Here is a 13,087-nt window from a genome sequence, read left to right as displayed (position 1 = left end):
GGCACTCTCCACAGCAGCTGTGTAGCAAAGCACAGACACTCTACAAACAGTGGCGCATAGCAAAGCACAGGCACTCTCCATAGCAGCTGTGTAGCAAGAACAGACACTCTCCAAACAGTGGTCCATAGCAAAGCACAGACACTCTCCAAACAGTGGTGCATAGCAAAGCACAGACACTCTCCAAACAGTGGTGCATAGTAAAGTACAGATACTCTCCAAACAGTGGTGCATAGCAAAGCACAGATACTCTCCAAACAGTGGTGCATAGCATAGCACAGACACTATCCATAGCAGCTGTGTAGCAAAGCACAGACACTCTCCAAACAGTGGTAAACTCCAAACTCCAAACAGAAACACTCTTTATAACAGCAGTGCATAGTAAAGCAGAGACACTCACCATAACAGCTGTGCATAGAAAAGCCCAGAGACACTCTCCATTGCAGCTGTGCATAGCAAACCAGACACTCTCCATAACAGCTGTGTACAGTAAGGCACATAGAGACTCTCCTTAACAGCTGTGTGTACCAAAGCACAGAGACTTCCCGTAACAGCTGTGCAGAGACGTTTCAAAACAGCTGTGCTTAGCAAAGCAGCGAAACTCTTCATAACAGCTGCGCATAGCAAGGCAGAAAAACTCTCCATAAAAGCTTTGCATAGCAAAGTACATTGACTCTACATAGCAGCTGTGCAAAACAAGGCACAGAGACACTCTCTATAACAGCTGTGCGTAGCTAGGCAAAGAGACTCTCCATAGCAGCTGTGTGTAGCAAAGCCCAGAGACTGTACAAAACAGCTGTGTGTGTAGCAAAGCACAGAGACTTTCCAAAACAGCTGTGTAGCAAAGCCCAGAGACTCTTCAAGACAGCTGTGTGTAGCAAAGCCCAGACACTTTCCAAAACAGCTGTGCATAGCAAAGTAGAGAGACTCTTTATAACAGCTGTGAATAGCGAAGCAGAGACACTCTCCATATAAGCTGTGTGTAGCAAAGTACAGAGACTCTCCATAACAGATGTGTGTAGCAAAGCAGAGACTCTCTATAACAACTGTTCATAGAAAAGCACAGGCTCTTCAAAACAGCTGTGTGTAGCAAAGAAGTGAGACTCTCCAAAACAGCTGTGCATAGAAAAGCACAGAGACTCTGCATAACAGCTGTGCACAGGACAGCAGAGAGACACTTTCTATAACAGCTATTCATAGCAAAGCAGAAAGACTCTCCAAACCAGTGTTAACTATTAACTTAACTATTTCATCCAGCTGGCCCTGTGTGGAAAGAACACTTTTCCCCAGATACTTTCTGGCAATGTGAAGAAGTGTAGCGAAGCACAGAGACTCTCCATAACAGCTGTGTGAAGCAAGACAGAAAAACTCTCCATAAAAACTTTGTGTAGCAACATAGACTCTCCATGTCAGCTGCGCATAACAAGGCACAGAGACACTCGCTATAACAGCTGTGCGTAGGAAAGCAGGGACTCTCCATAACAGCTTTGCATAGCAAAGCAGAGACACTCTTCAGAGCAGCTGTGTGTAGCAATGCACAGAGACTCTCCATAGCAGCTGTGCTTAGCAAGGTAAAGAAAATCTCCATAGCAGCTGTGCATAGCACAGCACAAAGAGCTGCGCATAACATGGCAGAAAAACTCTCCATAACAGCTTTACGAAGCAAGGTACAAAGACTCTTCACAGCAGCTGTGTGTAGCAAAGCCCAGAGACACTTTCCATAACAGCTGTGTGTGGCAAAGCACAAAGACTCTCCATTACAGCTTTGCATAACATGGTACAGACTGCAGAGCAGCTGTGCATAGCAAAGCAGAGACACTCCCCATAACAGCAGTGCATAGTAAGGCACAGAAAGACTATGCTTAACAGCTGTGTGTAGCGAAGCACAGAGACTCTCCATAACAGCAGTGCATAGTAAGGCACAGAAAGACTATGCTTAACAGCTGTGTGTAGCAAAGCACAGAGACTCTCCATAACATATGTGCCTAGCAAAGCCCAGAGACCCTGTCCATAGCAGTTGTGCTTATCAAGGTACAGAGACCCTCCAACAGAGCTGTACAGCAAAGCAGAGACACTCCAAAACAGCTGTGCATAGCAAAGCCGAAACACTCCCCCATAAAAGCAGTGCATAGTAAGGCACAGAGAGACTCTCCCTAACAACTGTGTGTAGCAAAGCACAGAGACTCTCCATAAAAGATGTGCCTAGCAAAGCCCAGAGACCCTGTCCAAAACAGCTGATTTGCACAGCAAGACACTCTCCATAACAGCTACACAGTTATTATATATAGTGTCTCTGGCTTGCAAAACACAACTGTAGCAGCTGTGTAGCAAAGCACAGACACTCTAGAAACAGTGGTGCATAGCAAAGCATAGCTGTCATGGAGAGTCTCTGGGGTTTGCTATACATAGCTCCTATGGAAAGTGTCCCTGTGCTTTGCTATGCACCACCGTTTGGAGAGTGTCTGTGCTTTGCTACACAGCTGCTACAGCTGTGTTTTGCAAGTCAGACTGAACAAACCTACAAGCATTTTCTGGCAAGGTTCTCTCTAGTGTGTTTGGCATAACCTTAAACTCTTTGACATTTAACAGGCTGGGCTGAATTCATTTCAACATTGACACACAAGGTTAACAAAATTAAGTACACTTTTACTATGTCATAATAAAATGTGTTCAATTATTTGAATGATGGAAACACAAACAAATGGAAGCACATACATGTGAACAAAAACCTCAATTTATTGACTGTAAAATGTTCTAAAAATAAACTGGACTTCATTCCAGGTATGGCGAAAGTGTGACAGGACAAAACTCCTCTGAGAAGAGTCATGTAATAGAATGGAAAATTCTATAATAAGTCTGTGCCATTTGCCCTGTGGCATTGCTAAGATGGCGTTCGGTGTGGTTCGACTGAGCTCCATTGCACTTTGAGCCAGTGATGTGGAAGTAACTGAATAGTGATTGAAACCGACAGGCCGTTACGGCATGGGCTGGGTCAAGCGGAAAACAGGGATCAAGAGATCAGTGATCTACGTTTGGAGCTCCTCAATGAGAATGGAAGCAGAGCAAACACTGGGCCGTCCTGATGTGCCAGAGGGGGGTATGCCATCTCATTTCATTTGCTATGAATAATGTTTGAGGTTTTAGAGAAGCATAGAGACAAAAGCATACAGCCTAAAGGGTATGTTAGCCTTTCATTAGCTTATTTATGGAGCATTTGCTTTTGAGCATCTCAGAGCTTCTTTTTAGCAGAAATTCACCAAATATTGGGAGAGAATGCATAAACAGAAGACACAAAAGAAACAACCAATACAAAACAAAGTTCTGCAAATCGGACAGCCACACCCTCTACCGCACTACTTTCCCATCTCCGTGCAGGCGCCACCAACCAGCCAGCAGAGGTCATAATCGCACTAGTCTGAGAGAGAGTCCCCATCCGGCTTAATCCCCCCGTCTGAACAGGCCAATCGTTGTTCATGTGGCCGCTCAGCCTCAGCCGGCAGGCAGAGCCAAGTTTCGATACGATGTATTCGAGTTTTGACACATTTAAATGTAAATACATGCACACATTAGTCTATAATGCTGTGTTTAAAGTTGCACACTATCAGTGCTGTAAACGTGACTGCGGAGCTGAAAATTTAGCTGTAAAAGCTAAGTTGACTGTGGACAATGTTGCCATTCGGGAGCTTCTAATTCATGGTCTGTGGTTGATGGTTCATTGTATATTTCAAAACATCACTGCTCCATGTACTTTATGGGTGCAGTCAAACTAGTCCAGTTCACAAAGGCACATTATCACAACCAACAAATCAAAAGGCCATGCCACAAAGTTGACACTAGGGATGCATCAATACCATTTTTTCCCAACCGAGTACGAGTACGAGTACGAGTACAAGTATTTTTGTACTTGCCGATACCAATACCAATACCTATTTAGAATACCGTTTTTTTTTTTTTTTTTTTTAAACAAAAACACACGTGAGAAGTGACGAGAAGTTTAATGATACCACGTCCAAAAATGCACGTCAACAAGTAGCGAGCGATCAAAGTGTTTGTGCGCTGATGTGATGAAATCAAGGAGGAAAAATAAATGAATCTGAGTGGATTTGGCAACACAAATAGCATGGATTGTTCTGTAATGAGTTGGAGGTTAATAAATATTTTTGCAATGTTGGTGTTTTGTTGTTATGTTTTGTAGAGAACGATCAGGTCAGAAATACTGTAAAACGTGTGTGTGTGCCGGTGTATTCTGATATAAACTATATTATCCCCCTGTCCCACCTGTTTACACTCCTCTCCTGCGTTTCCCCTCACACCGTATCCTGCGTTCTCATTGGCTGTTCGACATGTCACTCATTCCCAGTCGCACATCTCAGATCAGATATCTGACATGCTAGAAAACTCGATCCGGTCGCCGAGCGGTCAAGTTGTTGGATAGTTCACACTTAGCGATCGAGAGCCGAGTTTTGATCGCCGAGTGAACGCCGAGTTGCTCCCAAGCCGGCAAATCTAGCGCCGACCAGTCGCAGAAAATCAGGGCAAAAATCGTGTAGTGTGAACCAGACATAACGCAGCAACGTGCACTAGGCACACGGTATCGGATGTTTAGTATCGGAGCCTCGTATGCGAGTACGAGTACAATACCAGTATCGGTACTCATGCATCTCTAGTTGACACTATGAAACTTTGTACAGACTTTCTCAACCGAGGCGCCCGTCTGGCTTTGTCAGGGTGTTGCTGAAAATATGACGTTGAAATAAAAATTCCAACAATTGATAGTTACACAATTTATAAATGTCCCTCTCTTAATGTTTTATTTCTCCATATTGTCAGTGACAGGGTCAGCATATGGCTAGATGTACACCGATCAACCATCAAACATAAAATTAAAACCACCTCCTTGTTTCTACACTCACTGTCCATTTTATCGCAGTCCATCTGTTTCTCTGCATGCTTCGTTACCCCCCCGTTCATGCTGTTCTTCAATGGTCGGGACTCTCCCAGGACCACTACAGAGCAGGTTTTATTTGGGTGGTGAAGTGACAATGACATGGTGGTGGTGTGTTAGTGTGTGTTGTGCTGGTATGAGTGGATAAGACACATCAGCGCTATGGAGCTTTTTTTTTTTTAGTTTTTTTTTAATGCATTTTCTCCTCTTTTTCTCCTCTTTTTCTCCCTCTTTAGCGCGTCCAATTGTCCAATTTGCATCACGCCTCCTCTCTGCCTCTGCCGATCCCTGCCCTGACCGAGGAGATCGAAGGTAACCCACATCCCCTCCGACACGTGAGCAGCAAGCCGTATGCATCTTGCCACCCACACATTGACAAGTTTTGCGCCACCTAGCGTTGCGTGCGGAGAGACACACCTCAAGAGCACTCTTTTCTCATCTCTGTGTAGGAGCCTCTAATCAGCCAGCAGAGGTCGTAATTGCACCATTCCGGCCAATCGTTGTTCATATAGCCGCTCAGCCTCGACCGGTAAGGCAGAGCTGAATTCGATACGACGTACTCGAGATCCAGCTCCGGTTGCAGCGTGTGCTTTTTCCGCTGTGCCACCTGAGCGGCCCGCTATGGAGTTTTTAAACACCTCACTGTCACTGCTGGACTGAGAATAGTCCACCACCCAAAAATATATCCAGCCAAAAGCGTCCCGTGGGCAGCGTCCTGTGACCACTGATGAAGATCTCCAAGATGACCAACTCAAACAGCAGCAATAGATGAGCGATCGTCTCTGACTTTACATCTACAGGGTGGACCAACTAGGTAGGAGTGTCTAATAGAGTGGACAGTGAGTGGACGCGGTATTTAAAAACTCCAGCAGTGCTGATGTGTCTGATCCACTCATACCAGCACAACACACACTAACACACCAACACCATGTCAGTGTCACTGCAGTGCTGAGAATGATCCATCACCTAAATAATACCTGCTCTGTGGTGGTCCTGGAAGAGTCCTGACCATTGAAGAACAATATGAAAGGGGGCTAACAAAGCATGCAGAGAAACAGATGGACACAGTCAGTAATTGTAGAACTACAAAGTGCTCCTATATGGTAAGTGGAGCTGATAAAATGGACAGTGAGTGTAGAAACAAGGAGGTGGTTTTAGTGTCGTGTAAAGCAGTGGTCCCCAACCACCGGGCCGCAGACCAGTACCGGTCCGTGGGTAATTTATTACCGGGCCGCACAGAAAGAACAAATAATTAGAGATCGCTACAAGAGCAATTAATTTTCCAAAACTCTTCGGGTGTTATTGTCACTAGGTGGGAGCAGCATCTCATTGCAGCGTAAAAAGCTTAGGATTCACACTGATTTTCTATTCTATAGTTATTCTATATTAAATCCTCCCATCCCTGTCGGTCCATGAAATTATATCATATATGAAACCGGTCGTGTGCATTGTCTCAGGCTAAGGTTTTCAATTAATAGTACATTTTGGATGACTCGAGAGTTTGCATACTTTCAAAGGGTGTCGTGACTTAAAAAGTTTAACAAATGCAGATCTGAGATGCTGTTTGTATATTTGTGCCCCAGCTGATATTTAAAACAAAACTCAAAGTAAACTTAGAAGTGCTCTTGTGGGCCATTCTACACTTACATACAATATCTGTACATGACAGCTGAACTAAAGTAGGTGGAGCTGGTATGTAATTCTGCACCCTTTATGTAGTCACTCTTTTGCCCCTGACCTGACATTCAAAGTTTCCAAACTACTGAAACTACAGTTTTAAACCACTAATAAAATGCATAATGTATCATGTGTAATGTGTATTATTTTCTGATGGTAACCATTAGTGACTTAAATCCTTGATTTAAGGATTCAGACTGTGACAGCTATGTCATGTGACAAGAAGAATGCATTCTTTACCTTGAGAAGGTCTGGACTGGGATCGCGGGGGCAGACCGAGGTAACAGAGGAGGGCATATTTGGTCTCGTAGTGATATCCTTCAGGCACAGCGCTGGTGGAGCCAGAGGCAGCCATTAAAGTGACGTGTCAGAGTTCTGGGTACATGCAATACCAAACTGCCTACTTCAATAGAGATAGAGGAGGAAAAACACAGAATAACATGAAAAAGTTTAGTACTGGCTATACTCACACTTTACTCTTATGTTAGTAAAAACATTTATGTATACACCGATCAGCCATAACATTAAAACCACCTCCTCGTTTCTACACTCACTGCCCATTTTATCAGCTCCACTTACCATATAGAAGCACTTTGTAGTTCTACAATTACTGACTGTAGTCCATCTGTTTCTCTGCATGCATTTCTCTGCCCCCTTTCATGCTGTTCTTCAGTGGTCATGATTCTCACATGACCACCACAGAGTAGGTATTACTACTATTACTACTAGGGCCAGCTGTAGCCTAGTGGTTAAGGTACTGAAACAGTGATCAGAGGGTCGCTGGTTCAAGCCCCACCACTGCCAGATTGCTGCTGTTGGGTCCTTGAGCAAGGCCCTTAACCCTCAATTGCTCAGACTATATACTGTAACTGTAATGTAAGTCGCTTTGGATAAAGGTGTCTGCTAAATGCTGAAAATGTAAATGTAATGTAAATGTATTATTTGGTGGTGGATCATTCTCAGCACTGCAGTGACACTGACATGGTGGTGGTGTGTTAGTGTGTGTTGTGCTGGTATGAGTGGATAAGACACAGCAGCGATGATGGAGTTTTTAAACACCTCACTGTCACTACTGGACTGAGAATAGTCCACCAACCAAAAATATATCCAGCCAACAGCGCCCAGTGGGCAGAATCCTGTGACCACTGATGAAGGTCTTGAAGATGATCAACTCAAACAGCAGCAATAGATGAGCGATCATCTCTGACTTTACATCTACAGGGTGGACCAACTAGGTAGGAGTGTCTAATAGAGTGGACAGTGAGTGGACATGGTATTTAAAACCTCCAGCAGCGCTGCTGTGTCTGATCCACTCATACCAGCACAACACACACTAACACACCACCACCAAGTCATTGTCACTGCAGTTCTGAGAATGATCCACCACCTAAATAATACCTGTTCTGTGGTGGTCCTGACCATTGAAGAACAGGGTGAAAGCAGGTTAAAAAAGTATGTAGAGAAACAGATGGACTACAGTCAGTAATTGTAGCACTACAAAGTGCTCCTATATGGTAAGTGAAGCTGATAAAATGGACATTGAGTGTAGAAACAAAAAGGTAGTTTTAATGTTATGGCTGATCGATGTATATTTAGTCAATCAAATTCTAATGACCTCAAATGATCCTTAAGGCCACCCAAGAAGGATGGCTCCCTTTTTAGTCTTGTTCCTCTCAAGGCCTCTTCCTCTTAATATTTAGGAATATTTATTTTCATATTTGCCCTACAATTGCTCATCAGTGTTTTTGTCCTGTAAGCTGTAAAGTTGCTTTGAGACAATGTCCACTGTAAAAGTGCTAAACAAATAAATATGACTTGGTTGCTGCAGATTTGGGGGTTGCCACATCAGATCTGGTTATGCATGCAGAGTTGGGAGTTTTTACATCACCATCCTGATGCAACACTCCTATTTTTATCTGGGTTTGAGACTGACACTAAGAGTGCACTGACAAATGCAGCTCCCAATGACTAGGAGTATTTAGGAGAATATAATTAGTATGAATTGGGCTAAAATACCAAACAACACTGATGCACCTGATACACTCATACATACAATTACACTTCATGTCATGTTAGTGTCACTGAAGTACTTACAATGATCCAGCACCCAAATATCATATGGTCAGTTGGAGTCCTACTGGAGTACCCTCTGACTGATAAGTGGGATACAAGGGAGTGACAAAGTGTACAGAGCAACTAATTGGCTACAGTCAATTGGCTACAAAGTTTGTCTGTATTGTACAACCCCAAATCATAAAAGGTTGGGAAACAGTTTGGAATATGCAAATAAAATAAAAATGCAGGGTTCCTTACATTTACTTTTATTTGACTGCATGGCGGGACATGAAGAGGGTACGGGCACTGTACTGGCCTGCCTGCAGTCCTGACCTGTCCCCAATATAGAATGTGTGGATAATTTTGAAACGAAAAATGCGACAACGACGACCCCGTACTGTTGCACATCTTAAGACGTGTTTGCAGGAAGAATGAGACAAAATAAAAGCTGAAACACTAAATCACTTGGTCTCCTCGGTGCCAAAACGTCTTTTAAGTGTGGTAAAAAGAATGGCAACATTACAAAGTGGTAAATGCTTTACTGTCCCATTTTTTTTGGAATGTGTTGCAGACCTGAAATGCAGGAATGGATGTTTATTAATAAATGAAATTAAGTTGACCAGACAAAACATGAAATATCTCAGATTCATCCTGTCTGCAATCAAATAAAAGTCAAAGTAAATTAAAGAAACTCTGTGATTTTTTTATTATTTGCATTTCCATGCTGTCCCAACTTTTTCTGATTTGGGGCTGTAGGTGTAGCATATACAACGATCAGCCATAACATTAAAACCACCTCCTGGTTTCTACACTCTCTGTCCATTTGATCAGCTCTACTTACCATATAGAAGCACTTTGTAGTTCTAAAATTACTGACTGTAGTCCATCTGTTTCTCTGCATGCTTTGTTAGCCCCATTTTCATGCTGTTCTTCAACGGTCAGGACTCTCCCAGGACCACAACAGAGCATTATTTGGGTGGTGGGTCAATCTCAGCACTGCAGTGACACTGACATGGTGGTGGTATGTCAGTGTGTGTTGTGCTGGTATGAGTGGATCAGACACAGCAGCGCAGATGGAGTTTTTAAATACAACACTGTCACTGCTGGACTGAAAATAGTCCACCAACCAAAAATATATCCAGCCAACAGCGGCCCACTGATGAAGGTCTAGAAGATGACCAACTCAAACAGCAGCAATAGATGAGCGATCGTCTCTGACTTTACATCTACAAGGTGGACCAACTAGGTAGGAGTGTTTAATAGAGTGGACAGTGAGTGGACACGGTATTTAAAAACTCCAGCAGCGCTGCTGTGTCTGATCCACAACACACACTAACGCACCACCACCATGTCATTGTCACTGCAGTTCTGAGAATGATCCACCACCTAAATAATACCTGCTCTGTGGTGGTCCTGTGGGGGTCCTGATCACTGAAGAACAGGGTGAAAGCAGGCTAAAAATGTATGTAGAGAAACAGATGGACTTATCAGTCCAAGTGGAGCTGATAAAATGGACAGTGAGTGTAGAAACAAGGAGGCAGTTTTAATGTTAAAAAAGTCAATCACCATAATCAAAAATGACCTTCAGGTTTTTGAAATCCCACTATGAAAGTGGGAAACTGCATTGACACCATTCTGTCTTACATTACTGGGTAGAAACACTCCAAATGACATATTTCCATTTACAAATATAAGGTTTCAACTCACTTGGAACAATGCTTAATATAGCCATGCATTTAGGCATGTAGGTATAAACATTTATCTAGATATATCAAGTTTGCACATTTGCATACATGCAGAAACTTCTGTAATCAAGATATTAAAATAATAAAAAAAATAAAAAAGATAATATAGAAATAGATAAAATGTTTAAGCCAAACAAGAAGCTGTTAATTATAGTTATAGGTGAGAAAAAAAAATATTTAAATGCATGACAGGTGCAAGTTCTGTCTCTCTATACAGTACTACTACAGGAATGAATGAGAAGTTCTGCTCTAATAGAATTAAATAATTCCTAACATGAACAGCTTGTATTAGTTAAAGTTAAATGTTCGTGTAGGATTTCTTCCCTTTAAATCCCTGCACTGTCCTTCCAAAAACGCCGGCGACAACACATGAGAAGAACACTGTGTACAAGGGCACAAGTTCTCCTATTTTAATATTCACTACCACTACTGCTACCTAAGCGTTCCTTATTATAGCTAGCTAGTGTGCTAACTTACCAAATGTCACCCACAAATGTACAGCGACAGCAATGAGAATAAAATATAACAGTTAGAAAACTGGTTAACCTTACCGACACAGGCTGTTCAATTCCCTGAGTACGTGTGTAACTAAACGCGCACAAGTGTCTGGTGTGGAGTACGGTTAGCTAACAGCTAAGTGGTTAGCCGCTAACTAGTTGACAGCAGTGAAATGCGTTAGTTTACCTCAGCCTACCGCCTCTTGTCTGTTCCGTCCCTTAATAGTGTCGTGATTCATACACAAGCACGCTGCCTGCCTGCCACACTGAGTATTATATTATTCTAATACACAATATGTCCAAAAACTAATGACACAAGTGGACGCGTTGTAATTTCGCACTATTTAGCGTGTAAGTAGTGTGCGGCTTGGCATGTATCCCTAGTTTTAGCCAGGCTGGCTGCTGTCCAAACGGCGACTACTACCTTACTACCTTACTACCTTAAAAAGTATGTCAAATTAGTACACCGCCAAGTGGCGTCTTTGCTATTTTATGCACTTTTCTTTCTCAAAAAAGTGCGTTAAAGAAGTTGACCAGGTCAAGTAGAAGGTTCATTTATTTATTTACTAATTTATTTATTAATTTATTACTTAATAAACTCAAGCAGGCTAATGTACAAAATATATATTAAATATTTATTAATTAATTAGGATTTTAACGTTACATTCATGACAAACTGTAGTTACTCATTACAGTTACTCATCAGGTCACAAGTTTAATGTCAAACACAGTCATGGACAATTTTGTATCTGCAATTCACCTTACTTGAATGTCTTTGGACTGTGGGAAAACCGGAGCTCCCGGAGGAAACCCACTCAGACACGGGGAGAACATGCAAACTCCACACAGTTTTGTTTGTTTATTTATTAGGATTTTAACGTCATGTTTTACACTTTCGGTAACATTCATGACAGGAACAGTAGTCACTCATTACACAAGTTTCTTCAGTTCACAAGGTTATATCGAACACAGTCATGGACCATTTTGTATCTCCAATTCACCTCACTTGCATGTCTTTGGACTGTGGGAGGAAACCGGAGCTCCCGGAGGAAACCCACTCAGACACGGGGAGAACATGCAAACTCCACACAGTTTTGTTTGTTTATTTATTAGGATTTTAACGTCATGTTTTACACTTTCGGTAACATTCATGACAGGAACAGTAGTCACTCATTACACAAGTTTCTTCAGTTCACAAGGTTATATCGAACACAGTCATGGACCATTTTGTATCTCCAATTCACCTCACTTGCATGTCTTTGGACTGTGGGAGGAAACCGGAGCTCCCGGAGGAAACCCACACAGACACGGGGAGAACATGCAAACTCCACACAGAAAGGACACAGACCGCTCCAGCTTGGGATCGAACCCAGGACCTTCTTGCTGTGAGGCGACAGTGCTACCCACACCAGTGGTGTAACTAGGAGCTCATGGGGCCCAGTGCAAAAAAAAATAATTTGGGCCCCCTCAACAAATTTCACATATACATATACAGGGGCGTAGCACCAAATTCTGGGCCCTGTGCACAAGCAGTGCCCATGGGCCCCCCTCACCCCAGTCCAGACTCCTTCTAGACTCCTCAAGGGCCCTCCCCCGACTTGGGGCCCTGGTAACTCAGTCCCACTTTTCACCCCACTACGACGCCCCTGTACATATATATATTGCCAAAAGTATTCACTCACCTATCCAAATCTTTGAATTCAGGTGTTCCAATCACTTCCATGACCACAGGTGTATAAAGCCAAGCACATAGACATGCAGACTGCTTCTACAAACATTAGTGAACCCAGCTTCCAAGATAATGTACTTATGTCTAGTGTTAATACAGGACATGGGAAACCATTCTGACCCAAAATCAGGACCTCAAGGTAAAATGGCAATCCTTCCTCTGGTATCAAGTAATTACAAAAAACACTTTGCCTTTGCAGCAAATAGAATTACCGGTTTACCATGGCTGCCTAGAAATGCAGCCATACATTAAAAGTACAGCCATGCACTTTGTGGCCATGCATTAATAAAAGATGGACAAAACCTGGAACATAGTAAACTCGACCAAACACTGAACATTCATTTTTGTTAATTCCCTGCCTTACTAATTCCTTGTTTTACCACAGCTTTATACTATTCAGTGTCGCGATGGGTACAATTCACTGGGCGAAAGGTAGAAAACA

The 13,087-nt window shown here is 42.8% G+C and overlaps 1 protein-coding gene across 3 annotated transcripts in view; it reads right to left on the bottom strand.

Annotated features, from left to right (window-relative positions):
- Positions 1–11,284, bottom strand: part of bcl2l13 (BCL2 like 13) — a 34,651-nt gene extending 23,367 nt beyond the window's left edge. The window contains exons 1-2 of one of the 3 annotated variants that reach the window (XM_063004131.1): positions 11,104–11,284; positions 6,860–7,022 (exon numbers count right to left, since the gene is read on the bottom strand). In XM_063004131.1, the coding sequence (XP_062860201.1) occupies positions 6,860–6,974 (115 nt within the window). In that variant the 5' untranslated portion in view covers positions 6,975–7,022; positions 11,104–11,284. Of the gene's footprint in view, positions 1–6,859; positions 7,023–10,970; positions 11,032–11,103 lie in introns of those variants that run through there. The other 2 variants (XM_063004133.1, XM_063004132.1) reach the window with 2 other exon arrangements.
- Positions 11,285–13,087: the final 1,803 nt, after the last annotated feature.

Source organism: Trichomycterus rosablanca, chromosome 11 (genome assembly GCF_030014385.1).
Source record: "Trichomycterus rosablanca isolate fTriRos1 chromosome 11, fTriRos1.hap1, whole genome shotgun sequence".
Classification (NCBI taxonomy): Eukaryota; Metazoa; Chordata; class Actinopteri; order Siluriformes; family Trichomycteridae; genus Trichomycterus; species Trichomycterus rosablanca.
This window is presented reverse-complemented; position numbering and strand designations above follow the sequence as displayed.